This window comes from Sturnira hondurensis, unplaced genomic scaffold, assembly GCF_014824575.4.
Source record: "Sturnira hondurensis isolate 20B ecotype Veracruz unplaced genomic scaffold, ASM1482457v3 Scaffold0004257, whole genome shotgun sequence".
In the NCBI taxonomy this organism is placed as follows: Eukaryota; Metazoa; Chordata; class Mammalia; order Chiroptera; family Phyllostomidae; genus Sturnira; species Sturnira hondurensis.
Window position 1 is genome coordinate 1,928,203 of NW_028076888.1, and position 16,253 is coordinate 1,944,455.

Genomic DNA, 16,253 nt, shown 5'->3' on the forward strand with positions numbered 1-16,253 from the left:
GAACAGCGCCACCAGCTGCGCTGCGAGGTCAGCTTCAAGGCTGGCGCCTGCATCTCCAGCCTACCCTGCCCAGAGCAACCACATGCCCTGCAGTTGGGATACCCACCAGGTGAGAGGTGGGAGCTGGCGGGGAGGGGGCCGGACTCTTTTGGGAGGGGAGGGCAAGGAGCCTGTGGACTGGGTGGGGTGGGACCTAGCTGGGAAGGCAGGAAGCTGGGCCGGGAGGGGCAGAAGTGCTCGGAGTGGAATCGAGAGCCTCGCAGGATCCGGCGCCCTCCGCAGCCCAGGGGCAAAGCCTTTCGCGCAGGGGAACCTCCCTCTCTTCTGCTGGCTGTGCGTCTGGGCCTCATCATCACTTTCGAGGTGGGCTCAAGTTCAGGCTCTGCCGCCGGCTGGCTGTAAATGGGGATATATGACAGAATAGGATCTATTTAGTAGTATCATCATGGGGATTCGATGCCCAGCACTTGCCTAGCCCATCGTCGTTCTCAATGATTTAGTCTCACCGCTACAACTACTACTATCTCTTGGCAGCAGACCTGGAGGTGGGGAGGAAGCCTGTTCTCTCCAGCTTTGCCCAAGACCCCTCTTCTCTAGCCCTGCCTCTACCAGGGTCCCAGTGTGAAGGGGTTCTAATGACATCTCTGTGTCTTTGGGCAAATGACAACTTATTTATGCTTCGGTTCCTTCACTTGTAAGACAGGAATAGGAGTTGTATTTACCTCCTAGAGTGGTGAAGATTCAATGAATTAATACCCTCAGAATAGTGCCTTGCGTTTAGGAAGCGCTCTATAAATTAAGATTGCTAAGACAATCATTCTCTCTTTGGTCCCCTTTCTCCCCAGCACGTGGTATTCTTCTTCCTGCGCTTCGTTGCCTGGCTTGTCCCCAACGTGCCAGCCGTCCTGGCTACCAAGATAAAGCGTGACCGCTCCTTGGCTAAGCAGGCGCTAGCAGACTACCGCGGGGCAGCCGACTGCAGTAGGAGGGTCTGGGAACCCTGGCCCCGCCCCCTGGCCACGCCCCCTCCCTCTCTGGGCCCTAGCTTGTCTTTCATCCCTCTGGTTCTGGTTTGTCCCGGCTGGAGGGAGGATTGGCCCGATTACCTCTAATTATCTCCTAGCCCCGCCCCTCGCCAAACTCCACCCACGCCCCCTTTTAGACTAGATACGGCTCGGGTCTACTGGGCTCCGCAGGACAGCCTGCTGGGCCTGACCAAGTCGTACTTTCCGTTTGCTGCAGCAGAAGCTCTGTCCCCGGAGCCCTGGATGCAGGAGCCGGTGAGGCGGGACTGCCCTTCCAGGACCCTGGGTCCCCAAGAATGCTCCTTCGATTATGGTTCTCTGCTTCTAGCTAGGGGTCTGGGCAGTACCTTGGCCAGCGTCCTCAAGATGGCCCCAGAGCCGGGATGAGAGGGTCAGAGTTCTCTGATGACCCCCTAGTCCTGCTCTGGGTGCGATGTTGACAATACGCCTCTCTCTCCGTCCCCACTTGCCTCTCTCTGGACACCTGGTCCCCATTCCCTGTGTGCAGAGTCTCCTCATTATGTGATGATGCTCTGCGGGGGGCGGGCCAGGGGTATATGGGGGAGTGGCGGCACCGAATCACTTTGAGCTGAACGGCCACCCGTTGGCAGTGGGGAGTTCACTGGGGTCTGGGCCCTGGACGCCCTGCCCCACATCTTCATCAAGGCCCGTCATGTACGGCTGAAAATAAGGATTAGTCAGGTCAGCTGAGACACCTGCCAACAGACTTTCACACTCTTCACCAGACCCTCCCCAAAGCCTGGCGAGGCAGTACAGGGCAGTGGTTAAGGACACTCAGCGGTGGAGTCGCACAGACCTCCCACTGAATATTACTTCCGACTCTTGTCAGCTGTGTGACCTTGAGCAAGTTATTTAATTCCTGGAACCTCGATTTCATCGTCTGTGAGACAGGCACTTCCTAGAGCTGATGAGAGATTTCAGTGGGGTGGTGCCCATCACAACCTGTGGGAGCCTCGTATCCTCATCGGAAAAGCAGGAGCCGTCACTGCATCAGAGCAGTGCCTGGCACACAGTGAGTGTACCATGAGAGTTATTAGCAACATGAATATTAGTATTTATGTACATATTCATGTTCATGCTAAGTGCCTGGCAATTACCACGTGCTCAAATAAATGGCAGGTGGCCTTAGGGAGAAGGCAGCTTCCCTTTCACAGGCGTGAGTGGATTGCATGCCAGACACAGAGTAGGCCCTCCTTCCCTGATGCTGGTTCTACTTGGGCTATTTCAGTTGGTTTGTTGAGGGCTCATTGAGTGTGAGCTAGAGTCTGGGAAGGCTTCCTGGAGGAGGAGGCCATTAGAGGTGTTGAGATGGGTCATTCATGAAGAGTGGTGATGCTGGCAGGACTGGCCAGGATGATGCCAAATGCATCGCCTCACTTGCTTTCCTGATTTTCATCCGTCCCCCAGGTGTAGAGACGAGCAACCCCGCTTGGTAGGGGCTGGAGTGGGCGCAGAGGGGGTCAGCCCACTGAGGGGTTCTCAAGGTCCCTGAGGAGTCCAAGGTCAGAGCTTCCCTGAGAAACTCCCCTAATGCTCTCCTGCCCCAAGGAAACTCCTGAGCACGTCTCACATTTGGGAAGCTCTAGCTGAGGGTGCCCTGTCTGCTGGGAAGAAAAGCAGTACTTCCCGTCTTTAAGACTCGGTCTGGGGTCCTTCAGATCCTCTCCTGGGCATAGGACTCCCATTGTTCCAGCCCCCCTCTTGTACCCCAGACTGGCCAAACCGGTTCTGGGGAAGGGGGGCGGGGAGCAGGCACGTTGAGACAGCGGCCAGCCCGCCTGCCTGCCCGCCTGCCTGCAAGGTTCCCTCCGCCTTCACCTCCCCCCCTCCCTGCCCCACACAATACCCAGGAGCTTGCATTGCCCGGGCTCAGGGGCCATGCTGACATCGCCCCCTGAGGACCTGGCTGCAACCCCAGAGCCCCCAGGGTGGCCTGGAGCCCTGGACCGTGCCGGAGGCTGGACGGAGCTCCCCAGCTGAGGTAGGGCCCCCCACGGTGGCCAGCAGCCCCGTCCTCCTCCCGCCAGTCTTCCAGACTGAGTCCTTTGTGCTGCCTGACTGGCCTCTGATCCTGGACCGCACTCACTTAGGGCCTCCTGGGGCTCCACAGCCTGCTCAGCCTGGATCCCCTTTTCCAGCCGTGACCTTCTGCTTGGCTTTGCCCCTTTAGGGGCAAAGGGGCCTTAGCAGGGTCCCTACTCTGGGCAATGGGGCAAGGGGCACCATGGAAGGGGTAGGGAAAACTGGGCACAGGAGGCCAGAGGTGCTTTGCCTGGACCATGGTAGTGTCCAGGGACCCACTCTGCCAGCCTTGCCAAGGGGATCCATTGTCCTGTGATTAGCAGTTCCCACTGGATGGGCCCCTTGGCCCCTGCCCATCCTTCTCAGCTTGCAGAGATGCTCTTGATGACATGGGTTTCCTGGAAGGGGCAGCAGCCAGAAGGGGCCTTAGGGGCTGCTTTACAGATGGGGACAGTGAGGCCCAGGGGCAGACTATGACTTGACCAAGGTGAGTCACGCCAGCCAGGGCATAAGGCCACACAGCTTGTCCGTGTCCACACTGGGCCTTGAACTTTGGCAGCGTTTCTCCCTGTGGGTTCCAGAACGACTCTGGCCTCATGGGCACTGGAGTGTCCCGTGGTCATGTCTTGGGCAGGTAATGTCCCTGCTCCCTTGGCCAGGTCTCCTCTTGAGTTTTTTTCTTTTCTAGCAGAGATGTGCTACACCCGATATAAACACAGCTCTGTGCCTCCTTGGCCCCCAGCATCAGGTCGAGTGGGCCACATCTCTGGAAGGCCACAGGGCAGGCAGCACAGCTAGCTGGGTCATTCCCTGGCTTGGACCCTGGCTTCTCCCCTAGAGACCTGCCTCCAGCCCCATCTCCCCTTAGAAAGCTTTCCACCACCACCACCCCCCCACACTGACCCAGTCTCCCCACCCCCCCCAAAGCTTTAGGAGGGTTATTCCTGCCCCAAGGGCTTCACATTTTGCTTGTTTATCTCCGCAGCTGACAGTGAGGTGAGGGTTCCTACCTGCCCTTCAGGCGCTTCCAGAGCCCAAGTGGAGAAAATCTCCCAGAATACAAGGGAGCAGGGGCATGTGCGTATTCTTGCACATGCGTGTCCACAGAAGCAAGTGGGACCTTTGCGTTGAGGACTTCCGGTTCCCAGAGAGAGGAAGACCTGTCCTGCAGACCGTGGTCTCGTGGTCTCATGTCGTGGTCTTCATGCTAGATGCTTCTGCAAAGTAGGGTGTATCTCGCCCTCACTGCCTCGGTTTTTCCATCTGTGTGATAGCCCAAGCCATCTCCAGAACTGGGGAAAGACTAATAACACTCAGAAGGATGACCCTTAATGACAGAGCTCCCCTATGTTATCCTTAATTCTCATTTGTGTTTTGAGGTTGGCATGACTGTCCTATTTACCAGATGAGGAAACTGAGGTACTTGCTTAGATGGATAGAGGTTCAAGGTACAAGCTAAAGCCGTCCCTGTGGGGGACAGTAACTTAGGAGGAGCATGCATGCCCCCGACCCAGGAAGGGGATGAAGAGAGCAGGGGGAGGGTTGAGGGGCTGTGCAGAGAAAATGGGGCCCAGTCCCAGGCCCAACTGTCCCCACTGGGTTCTCTACTCTCCTCCCTACCTCTCTCCCTGGGTCACTGACACTGTCACTGTTTCTCTCAGGCCAAAGCTTTCTCCTTGTGTACTAGGTATTTCAGCCAGAATGGTTAGCTATTACTTCCTCCAAGAAGCCTTCCTGGAATGCTCAGGTTGAGTCGAGCCCAGCACCCTGCTCTCGTGGTTCCTCTGGTTCTGCTCTTGCCAACCGAGATTGTAACTGTTTCATTCTTGGCTTCCCCACTGGACTGGCAACCCCGCAGGGCATGAAATGTTCGTCCATCTGTCTCCCTGGGTTTTTCTGGGCTTCACCCTTGTCTCTGAGTGTCTGGTCTGTCTGAAATTCTCAGCGTCTCTTTCTGTCTCCATCTCGGTGTCTCTGAATGTCTCGGCGTCTGTGATTTCTGGTTTTCAGCCCTTTGGGTCTCAGTTTCTAAGCTGCTGTCTAAAGGGTCTCTGTCTTGGTTTCTGTCTCCTGGGCCTCCTAGCCCTGCCAGGCTGGGCACTGCCCTTTTGGCCTGAGGGGCCTCTGGGGTTGGGGGGGGTTCCTTGCTGCCCCGCCTGCCCACCGCGAGGCCAGGCTAGGGTAGGCCCCCGCCCAGCCGCTGCCTGCTCCCTCCCTCCCTACCGCCTGCCTCACCACAGGGTTTGATGAATCAAACTCTTTGTCTGGGTGGGATCTCCCCCAGCCAGCTGGGCAGAGAGAGGGCTTCCCTTGCCAGAGCAGTCGAACATCAGCAGCGCGCCTCATCTGGAGAGGTGAGGGGCTGTAGGAGGGCAGGCGGTGGAGGGCCACCCAGCAAGGGCCGTGGGAGCTTGGACCCCTGGATCGGGAGGCCTGTCCGGGGTGACTGCCTACGCAGAGAGGATCCCTCCAGCCTGGGCTGGGAACTGGCGTAGGGAAGAAATCCTCCTCCCCCCAAGTTGGGGGGCTGGGACACCGCCCTGTCCTCCTGGGAGGGCACAGCCTGATCTGCGTGGTGGCACTCCTGCCAGTCTGTGACCCCCACAGAGGACCACCCAGCTTGGCATGGGTGTGGGCACCACTCAGCACTGAAGGCTGCCACTCCGGGCACAGGAAGGGAGGTTGGGTAACACCAAGGCCGGGACTTCTGGGCCTGGATGTTTGTGTCTGCATCCTGGTGAGTGAGCGTGAATGGGACAGGAGTGTGAGAAAGCTTGAGTNAGGGCACAGCCTGATCTGCGTGGTGGCACTCCTGCCAGTCTGTGACCCTCCCAGCCAGCTTGGCATGGGTGTGGGCACCACTCAGCACTGAAGGCTGCCACTCCGGGCACAGGAAGGGAGGTTGGGTAACACCAAGGCCGGGACTTCTGGGCCTGGATGTTTGTGTCTGCATCCTGGTGAGTGAGCGTGAATGGGACAGGAGTGTGAGAAAGCTTGAGTGGATGTATAAAGATGGGTCATTTGTGTGAAAATGTGTAGCTGTGTGTGTGGTATGTAAGCCTGTGAGTGTGAATGTCTGAGTGTACCTGTGGGAGTGTGTATGTCAGTATATACACGACCTTGGAGGAAGTGTGTGTGGATGCATGTGAAACATACGTGGATTTGTGTGACAGTGTGCATGTCTGTACATCTGATCATGGGTCAGCGAGAGTTAGAGAATGTATGAGGTGTTTTAAGGCTGGACTGCCTGGGTTCGAACCCTGGTTCCACCCGTCACCAAATGACCTCTGTGCCTCACTTTCTTCACCTACAGAGTGGGGCTAAAAATAGCATCAACTCAGGGTTACAGTGAGGATTAAATGAGATAATATGCATAAAGCACTTGGCCTATCATTCATTAAATGCCAAGTAAGTATCAGCTATTCCTATGTAATGAGGTGTGTGGGTGTGCTTGTACAGGTATGTGCACACGTCTATATGAGGTTTTGTCCAGGCCTCCAGGACATGGTCGCTTACTGGCCAGCCCTGCTGTCCTGTGTCTGGCTTTGAAACCTTCTCCCCTGCAGGCCCAGGTGAGGGGCAGAGCAAAAGAGGAATGGACTGTGGGCCGCCTGCCACCCTCCAGTCCCACCTGGCTGGGCCGCCTGGTACTGCCCGCCACCCAGTAGCTGTATGCCAGCAGGAGAGTCTGTCCTTTGCGGAGTTGCCCACCCTGCAGCCCCCAAGCCCTGTGTGTCTGGATCTCTTTCCTGTCACCCCAGAGGAGCTGCAGGCTCCTGGCAGCCGCTGGTCCCTAGGGACCCCCGCTCCTCTCCAAGGGCTGCTATGGCCACCGTCCCCAGGAGTCCCAGACACCGAGACTGCTACCAGTGGGGGGATGCGGCCCAGCAGGGCTGGCAGCTGGCCACACTGCCCTAGTGCCCAGCCCCCAGCTCTGGAGGGACCCTGGAGTCCCCAGCACCCCCAGCCACAGCGCCGGGCCAGCCATGGCTCAGAGAAGAAGTCAGCCTGTGAGTCACTCTGGGTGAGGGGGTGGTGGCCCAGGGTATGAATAGGGGACAGGTTGGGTGGCTTTTTAGGACTCCTGAGCCCCAGAGTTCCCCAAATAGGCAGGACAAGTGGATTTTAGTGATAGAGAACTTGGAGCTCAGGGAAGATGAGTGACTTGCCTGAGGTCACACAGCGCATGAGTGGCTGTTCTGGTCTCCCTGGCCTTTGCCCAGCCTCCCCCCACTGCATCTAGGCACTGTGCTCTCTCCACCCCGCTTGTCAAATTCATTTCTCCGGGGACCAGATCTTGGCCAAAATGTGGCCCTTTCCCTTGGGCATCTTGCCCAGATGCTCCGGGCCACAGGGCAGCAGCAGAGGGGGCGTTGGGGAGAGACCCCAGTGGATGCCAGCCTGTGTTCTCACCCCACCTGCAGGGCGCAAGATGCGGGTGTACCAGCGTGAGGAGGCCCACGCCGTCTTCCTTGAGCCTGGCCAGGTGGCAGAGCAGTCCCTGGGCACAGAGGAGCCTAGGTCGCTAGAGCTGTCTGGGCCCAGCCGAGCAGGCCTCGAGGGGCCTGAGCGGAGGCGCTTTTCCGCCTCTGAGCTGATGACCCGGCTGCACTCTTCCCTGCGCCTGGGGCGGAATTCAGCAGCCAGGACACTGACCCAAGGGTCAGGCACTGGAGCACCTCGGGAAGGTACCTGCTCCTCCCCTTGGCCCTTAGAGCAGCCCATGAACCAGATGCAGGGTGGAGCAAGGCTCACTCACTGGACACCTGAGACTGGGCGCTGGTCAGCCGGAGTGCGGTGCCTGGGTGCCCAGGGCCACTCTTTGGGCCACCTACCCTCAGGTCTTGCCCTCTCCAGGGAAAGCATCTGGAAGGGAGTCGCGCAGTGTAGAGATGAAGGTGGACGGTGTGGCAATGGCAGCTCCTGTGGATCTGGGCGCAGGCCATGGCAGCTGGTCTGAGTCCAGGTACCACCTCCCACTCCGGGGTTGGGTGTGAGGCGGGGCACAGGCAGAGCCCTGACTTTCTCTGTTCCCTAGGCTGGAATCACAGGAAGAGCCGGCTCTGGGTTCCAGAAGTGCCAGCGAGCGACGACAGTCCCGGTTCCTCCTTAACTGTACGCGGGAGGGGATCTTGGAGGTAGAGGCTAGGGGTTTGGGGAAGCTGGGAAACGGCTTCCAAGAATTGAGAGGCAGGGATCGTGTGAGAGGGGGAGAACCGAATTTCAGTATCCAGCACAGTGGCTAGCATGCAGTTTGGGGGAATGAATGAGTGAGTGAATGAATGAATGAATTCACTGTGTCCGGCTATCTGAACCTTCAGAAAGACTTGTTGAACGAGGCAGGCTCTTGGGGGAGCCCGGGAGGCGCTGGGCCGCGGCTGGCGGGCTCCCCACAGCCCTCCCCTGCCCTTCTCCCCTCCCAGCCGTCCTCTACCAGGAATATAGCGACGTGGCCAGTGCCCGCGAACTGCGGCGGCAGCAGCGCGAGGAGGAGGGCCCCGGGGACGAGGCTGAGGGTGCGGAGGAGGGGCCCGGGCCGCCGCGCGCCAACCTCTCCCCGAGTAGCTCCTTCCGGGCGCAGCGCTCCGCACGAGGCTCCACCTTCTCGCTGTGGCAAGACATCCCCGACGTGCGAGGGAGCGGCGTCCTGGCCACACTGAGCCTGCGTGACTGCAAACTGCAGGAGGTGCGGGGCGGGGACTTGGAGGGGTGGGGCGGGGCGGGGACTTGGAGAGGTGGGGCGGGGCGGGGCGAGGCGGGGCCAGCAGAGCGGCCAGTGGTGGGAGGTGGTCCTGAAGCCCAGGGGGCGTGGAGCAATAGTAGGAGCCGGGACAGGAGTACCCGGTCTGGAGACTTAGAGGGACAGCAAACTGTAGAAGGCAGGAAACTTGGGGCCACAGGAGGGAGGTACCGATGGGACGGTAAATCCGAAGGTGGTTGCTAGGACCTGACAAAGTGGAGCTGGCTGCAAGCGAAGAAGGAGGAGCCTTGGAGCCCAAGGCCAGTGGAGAAGCTGGGCGAGGGGGCGGGGTGAGGGAAGGGTCCAAAGCGGGGAGGCCTAGGATAGGGCAGGGACAGAGGAGGAGCGGGTTCAGGCTGGGCTAGAGGAGGAGGGAATCGCTGAAAGCTAGCGCTGGGAAGGTTTAGAGCCTACCAGAGCAGAATGGTGCGGTGGGCGGGGCCAAGAACAGGGGCAGAGTCTGGGAGGGCAGGGCCATTGGATGACTGGCAGGGCTCCAAGCGCTGGGCTAGGGGCTTAATCCAGGGTTTCTGTTTGGTTTGTTTGGATTTGTACGTGTCAGGAGATGGGTCCGGAACACCACCAAGCACCAGATCAGGGATGGTGCTATAGATGGGGTCAGGAACATGGGGTGTGGCTGTGTCTGAGGAGGCAATGTCCGCGGCTTGGGGTGGGAGCTCTTTGAGGAGGGGTTGTCCTGGTGGGCTGGTCCGGCAGATTCAACTCCACATCTGCCCTTGCTCAGGCCAAGTTTGAGCTGATCACGTCCGAGGCCTCATACATCCACAGCCTATCCGTGGCCGTGGACCACTTCTTAGGCTCAGCTGAGCTGAGTGACTGTCTGGGGGCGCAGGACAAACAGTGGTTGTTCTCCAAACTGCCCGAGGTCAAGAGCACCAGCGAAAGGTGAGGGACTGGCCTGGCCTGGCCTGGCTGGGGCGGGAACTGAGCCTGCGATTGGCCAGGCTCCCAGGTTTCTGGTCTCGCCCTGGCCCTGACCCATTGCTGACCCCTCAGGTTCCTGCAAGACCTGGAGCAGCGACTAGAGGCAGATGTATTGCGCTTCAGTGTGTGCGACATTGTATTGCACCACTGCCCAGCCTTCCGCCGTGTCTACCTGCCCTACGTTACCAACCAGGCCTACCAGGAGCGCACCTACCAGCGCCTGCTGTAGGGCTGGGGACTCTGAAAGGGGGGAGGATAAAGGGATTCTCAGGTGGGATTAGGTACAGAGGACTGGGTGAGGAAGGGTGACCTGAGAGGGAGGAGTCACTGAAAAGGGATCTGTGGCCAGAGTGCAGGAAGGACATGCTGAGAAAGTACCTGAAGAACCAATGGGGTAGCTGACTCACGAATCCCAGGAGTTCAGGCCCAATTGTGACCCCAGATCCCTCCCCATTTTCCAGCCTGGAGAACCCCAAGTTCCCTGGCATCCTGGCTCGACTAGAGGAATCTCCCGTGTGCCAACGTCTGCCCCTCACCTCCTTCCTCATCCTGCCATTTCAGAGGATCACCCGCCTCAAGATGCTGGTGGAGGTACCTAGAGGGCGGGCACCGGGCTGCAGGGAGGACTAGTGAAGGAGAGGTGCTGGGCCCTCCACAGCCCTGTCTGGGCACCCACGGGTGGGCAGGATCATAGGGCGAAGGTCTTGGCCTGCCTCATTGAGCGCACCGCACCTTCTAGAACATCCTGAAGCGGACAGCACAGGGCTCTGAAGATGAAGACATGGCCACCAAGGCCTTCAATGCACTCAAGGAGGTGAGCTCGGCAGGGCAGGAGCTGTCTGGCTCCCAGGGGCCTCCCCGGAGCCTCAGTGAATTTCTAAAACAGCCCCAGCCTTCAGAGCTTCTGGTCCCCAGGTGGGGGTCTGAGGCTGGGCTCCAGGACCAGGGTTTGGGAGCCACAAGTGATCCACCTATGGCCTCCCCAGCTGGTACAAGAATGCAATGCCAGTGTGCAGTCCATGAAGAGGACAGAGGAGCTCATCCACCTGAGCAAGAAGATCCACTTTGAGGGCAAGGTGCGTGCCCACAGCCAGCTGGACAGGCATACAAAGGGCAGCTCTGTCCCCTCCCATCCTTGGCCTGTGCCCTGTGCCCTGCTGCTCTGGGCCTGACCTGTCCCCTGCCTTGCCTCCTCCACCTCCCCAGATCTTCCCACTGATCTCTCAAGCCCGCTGGCTGGTGCGGCACGGGGAGCTGGTGGAGTTGGCGCCGTTGCCAGCCGCCCCGCCGGCCAAGCTGAAGCTGTCCAGCAAGGCGGTCTACCTGCACCTCTTCAACGACTGCTTGCTTCTCTCGCGGCGGAAGGAGTGAGTCAGGGCAGGGTGTGAGGGAGGGTTGACTGGAGCCAGGCTCCCTGCTGCCTTACTCATTGGCTCACAACCAGTCCATCGCTGGGCCTGGAAGCCCTGGCCAGCTCCGGGCACCCTGAGCCTGGCAGGAAAGACAGATTCAAGGCAAGTTCATCTTCAAGAATCAAGAGCCGGACTATATGCAGAGGACTTGGAGCTCTGAGCTGAAGTCAGTTAGAGCAGAGATTAAAAACCGCAGTCCTGGAGTCCCAGGTCTGCCTGAGTCATAATGATAAGAGCCAACTTTTACTGTGCGCCTATTCTGTGCCAGGCATGTTGTGTGGGCTATTCCCTTTTGTCCTCTAAATGTTTCCCTGGGAAGTAGTTGCCCTTGTTATTCTTGATATCCTGGAGCTGGTAAAGGCAGGAGTCAGGAGGAAGCCAGGTCCGTGGGATGCCAGATCTCAGCTCTTTTTTTTTTTAAAGATTTTATTTATTTATCTTTAGAGGGGAAGGGAAGGAGAGAGGGAGAGAATATCAATGTATGGTTGCCTCTAGTGGGTCCCCTGCTGGGAACTGGCCTGCAGCCCAGGCATGGGCCCTGACTGGGAATCAAACCGCGATCCTCTGGTTCACAGGCCCGCGCTCAATCCACTGAGCTACACCAGCCAGGGCAGATCTCAGCTCTTAACAACTGCACTACCCTGGCTTCCACCTGTAAAATAGAGGCAACTATGTAGGGAGAGTCATGTGATAACAATACACGAAAAGAACTTAGCGTGCACTTGGCACATCATGAACACTCCACTCAGTGTTAGCTGTGGTTATTCTAAGTTTGGGATGATGGAGAAGACTTCCTGAATGAGGTCAGCCTTCAGGCTGGATCAAGAATGAACATCTTCTGTTATGGGAAGAGTTCATTTCTGATTTATTTCTTTGTTCAGTGCAGCATCACTGAAGCCCTGTTCTATACTGGGCCCTCTGATAGGTGCTAGGGACACAGAGGTGAATGGGACTTGTTCCCTGCTCACAGGAGTCTCAGACCAGGGAAAACACATCCTGACAAGCACCTGGTCAGGCTTTTGGTGGAACGGTGTACTCGTACTGTAGCGCACCCCGGTGTGGGGTGAGAATCAGTAAAGTATCATGAAGGAAGGGACATTTGAGGTGGGTTCTGAAGGATAAGTAGGAGCTTTCCAGGTAGGGAAGGAGTCTGGGAGAACATGGCCAAGTCACAGGAAGGTATAAGAGCAGAGTGTGTATGGTAGGGAGTGAAGCCTATGTACCCGGATGTGTAGAGGGGAAGTTGGAGTGTCAAAAGTCAGGGTAGAGAGGTTGGACTTTCCGAGGGCAGTAGGAAACATGGAGGACGAAGCCGAGGCGTGGCATTTTACTCTTGGCCAACGTGGAGGACGGACTGGAGGGGGAGACTGGAAGCTCTCACAGTTGCTCAGGTGAGAGTAGATGCTGCAGAACGATAGGTGGATTCTGGGGGCAATAAGGAGATAGGTGGGACGTAGCTGCTGGGGTGGGGTCGGGGAGAGGGAGGAGAAGCAAGAATGATGACCGAGTTCCCTCTCAGGAGGGGTGTTTGACTGGAATGAGGGGCAGTGAAGGGATCTGGTTTGCTGTGGGAGATACTACATTCTGTTTGGATGGGTTGAGACGAAGGAGCCTATAGAACATTCCTAAATCTGCCCCCCACCCTGCAACCCACCCAACCTTCCTGCAAGTGGCTATTAGACCAAGGTGAGCAAAGTGAGCAGAACAAGAGACAAAGTCCAGCTTCCAGACCAGTTAGTGGGTCAGGCACTAAACAGTGTGGAGGTCTCATGAAAGTTTCTGCCCCTTGGCTCTTAGAACGGGCTCAGGGCAGAGGCTCAGGGAGAAGGTGTTAGCTCGCCCGCCATCAGGGGCTGGTCTGCTCACCTTCCATCTGGCAGGTGACCTGGCAGGAACGGAGTGACCTGGCGGGAACGGAGCTCCCAATTCCTTCAGTGGACTTTGCTGACTACCAGGGAGGCGGTGTCCTGCACAGCCAAGATTCCTTGGGGAAGGTTCTAGAAGGGCAGACGACCCCCCCCCACCCTCTACCTTTCATTGAAACTTGGCTGGTCCTGAGGGTGAGGCCTGGCTGACCTCACCTCCTCTGGTTCCCGCAGGCTGGGGAAGTTTGCCGTTTTTGTCCATGCCAAGATGGCCGAGCTGCAGGTGAAGGACCTGAGCCTAAAGCCCCAAGGCATCCCTGGCCACGTGTTCCTCCTTCAGCTTCTCCACGGGCAGCACGCAAAGCACCAGTTCCTGCTGAGGGCACAGACGGAGTGAGTGGGTGGGAGTGAGTGGGCCTGGCTATGGGGAGAGAGGACCCCGCCTCAGGCAGGCACTGGCGTTTTTTCTCCAGCTTAAGGGCAGGGGCAGAGCTGGCACCCAGGGGGTTCTGGGCCTGCTCTGTTCTTTTGATCCAGCTGGGTGGGGCACAGGGCTGTGGGAACAGGGCTGGGAGGTGTGTCCTGGGGCAGGGAAGACATGACCTGGGTTCCAGGTCAGGACATCGTACCTCATTCTCCCAGCCGTGTCGCTACCCCGGCCCAGGGAAAGGCAGTTTGCATGTTGTGATAACTCAGCCTCCCTTCCTAGAAGTGAGAAGCAGCGATGGATCTCTGCCATGTGCCCCTCCAGCCCCCAGGAGGACAAGGAGGTCATCAGCGAGGGGGAAGGTAGCAGCCTGCCACTCTCCTCCCTTCAAGGCCCACATCCCCTGGGCTGGGTACCTTGTTGCTTTCCCCCTTCCCTCCAATCCTGGGTGCCATGTGGCCAGCGGGGCTCCCAGGGACAGTGATCCAGTGGCCTGGGATAGTCAGGTGGCTCTGCAGGACCTTGAAGGGCAGGAAGAATTTACTCAGGACAGGCCAACTCCTGTGGGCCCAGGCAGTGCCTGGGAGATGGCAAGGCCTTTTGTTTTGTATCCTCCCGTTTCCTCCTCACAGAAGCCTGTTTTACAAGTTAGAAAACAGAGCCTCAATAGGTAAAGTGACTTGTCCAAGTTCACCCAATACTACCAGCCCACCCAGTATGGTAGAAAGAGCTGAGAGCCTGGACTAGAATAGAGTCTCTGGCTTGAGCCCTGCAGGAATCCTGTGTAGGCTGGTGGGTGAGCTTCCCATTCCAAAGAGGTGGTCAGGGAAGGGCCCGGAAGGATGGGGAGGGGCAGCCGTGAAAAGCCCTGGGGCAGAGCACTCCTGGTAGGAGGAACGGCCAGTTCAAAGGCCCTGAGGCAGGAGGGAGCTTAGAGTGTTGGAGGAACATCAGGGTGACCGGTATGGCTGAGCTTCATGAGCGAAGGGGAGAGGAAAAGAAGAGGGGAGGAGATGAGGTTAGCAAGGGGCCACACAAGACCACGCAGGGCTTTTAGGCTGCGAGGAGGACTTAGGACTTGATTCTAAGAGGAGCAGGAAGCCCTGGAGGGTGATCCATGGGGGGAGTGATGTGGCTTGAATCCCAGTCGAGAACAATGGCCTGGGGGGAGTACCAGAGTAGCATTAGGGAGGATATAAAGGGGCCATTACTGTTCTGGGGGGGGTTTCTGGGGGCAGCTGGGCATTGGCAAGGTGTTGGGTTGAGCTGGGGAGGAGAGAGCCCTGGGTACAGAGACAGTAACTGAAGCTGGGAGAGACCGGATTCACCTCGGGCTTGTGTTTAGGGTGAGAGAGGAGAAGAGTGGCCAGGGAGGGCTACGCAGGGGCAGAGGAAAAGAAGCAGCAGCGTCCACCGTCCCACCCCCTTACTTCCTCCTACTGTCCCTCCCTGCCCACCCCATCATGCTCTGGGACTCCCTCAGTCTCTCTTGGGCTGTCAGACCGCCCCCAGGTTCAGTGTGTCAGGACATACAAAGCGCTGCAGCCGGATGAGCTGACCTTGGAGAAGACTGACATCCTGGCAGTGAGGACCCGGACCAGTGATGGTGAGAGGGGCCCTCTGGGAAGGCCTCCCTGATGGGGCTGGCATGAGTAGGAGGTAGCTGATGGCTGAGACATCACAGGAAAAGGTTATGCAAGCACTGATCAACCAGCCACAGCATGCTGGGAATGAAGTTAGACAAGAGGAGGAACTTCCTGCTTGTAAAGATGCAGGATTGAGAGTGACTGATGGGGAGAGTGGGAAATACCCTTCTTTGAGGATGTTAGGCAAAACAGGTCAGAAGTTCCTCTATGAGACTCCTAGAGGCAGGGTCCTTCTTGAAGCTGGGAGATGCTCAGAGGACGTCACCTCGGCCCCAGTGGTGCAGATGAGGTTTGCATCAAGGCCTAGGGGCCTTTCCTTGCAGACCTGGCCCCGGTGTGGCTCTGCTGCAACTGATGCTGCTCCTGGCCTGTGTGCCCTTAGGCTGGCTGGAGGGGGTCCGCCTGGCGGATGGTGAGAAGGGGTGGGTGCCCCAGGCCTACGTGGAAGAGATCAGCAGCCTCAGTGCCCGCCTCCGAAACCTCCGGGAGAATAAGCGGATCACAAGTGCCACCAGCAAACTCGGGGAGCCTCCTGCATGATGGATATCTGTGGCCTGGGCCACCAGTTCCACGCCCGGCTCCTGGACAGGTCTGGAGGGGGCCTGCAGTGTCTCTGTGCCCCAAGCCACTGCTTCTGGGACTTCTGTCCTGTGGCCAGGCATCGAGAGTCCAGCTGTCCTTACTCTTCTCGGTGTCCACTCTCCAGGGCTGGGGGGCGTGGCATGGGGGCCACAACAGATGACCTGATACCTGGCAAGGACTGAGGCCCTCTGCCTTCCATGTCCTTCACCCTGCCTGACTCTTGGTCCCTTTACCAGGGGTCTGGCAAGGAAAGGCTCTGGTACTAATGGGTCCTGGGGCTGTATGTATTGGGGTCTTCTGGCCAGAGCCTGCGTGGGCCCTGGTTACTACTTGTCTGTAAATAAACTCCCGTCATGCCTTTGCTTGGAGTCTGCGAGCCGTCTGATGCTGCCCCCACCCAGCCCCATCTCCCCAGCTAAAGACCAGGAGGGTCTCGGGCTGCCTCTCATGGGGGATTCGCCCTTCTGGAGAGCTCCCCCCTCAACCAGGGGAGGCTGGGGGAGGGACTGCGTGTCAACTGCTTTGGGCTGCTATTAACAAAAGAGCACATTCAAATAGGCTGAAATAT

The 16,253-nt window shown here is 58.2% G+C and overlaps 1 protein-coding gene across 2 annotated transcripts; it reads left to right on the top strand.

Moving 5' to 3' along the window:
• Window positions 1–1,393: 1,393 nt before the first annotated feature.
• Window positions 1,394–16,053, top strand: ARHGEF19 (Rho guanine nucleotide exchange factor 19). 2 transcript variants are annotated; one of them, XM_037045129.1, is made up of 16 exons: window positions 1,394–3,027; window positions 6,635–7,078; window positions 7,493–7,756; window positions 7,926–8,034; window positions 8,107–8,183; window positions 8,492–8,754; window positions 9,554–9,714; window positions 9,826–9,978; window positions 10,215–10,344; window positions 10,493–10,567; window positions 10,740–10,829; window positions 10,960–11,120; window positions 13,265–13,423; window positions 13,740–13,819; window positions 14,941–15,063; window positions 15,486–16,053. In XM_037045129.1, the coding sequence occupies exons 2-16, from the start codon at window positions 6,664–6,666 to the stop codon at window positions 15,641–15,643; spliced, it is 2,418 nt and encodes an 805-aa protein (XP_036901024.1). In that variant the 5' UTR covers window positions 1,394–3,027; window positions 6,635–6,663; the 3' UTR covers window positions 15,644–16,053. The 2 variants fall into 2 exon arrangements, with proteins under 2 accessions (XP_036901024.1, XP_036901023.1); XM_037045128.1 differs by lacking the exon at window positions 1,394–3,027 and adding an exon at window positions 5,857–6,476 and having other exon boundaries at window positions 14,959–15,063.
• The last annotated feature ends 200 nt before the right edge of the window (window positions 16,054–16,253 follow it).

Excerpts from the sequence above, each read along its gene's own strand:
- ARHGEF19 (XM_037045128.1), top strand. Across the intron at positions 7,079-7,492 it reads CTCAGAGAAGAAGTCAGCCT|GGCGCAAGATGCGGGTGTAC; the intron begins GTGAGTCACTCT and ends CCCCACCTGCAG. Across the intron at positions 13,424-13,739 it reads CTGCTGAGGGCACAGACGGA|AAGTGAGAAGCAGCGATGGA; the intron begins GTGAGTGGGTGG and ends CTCCCTTCCTAG.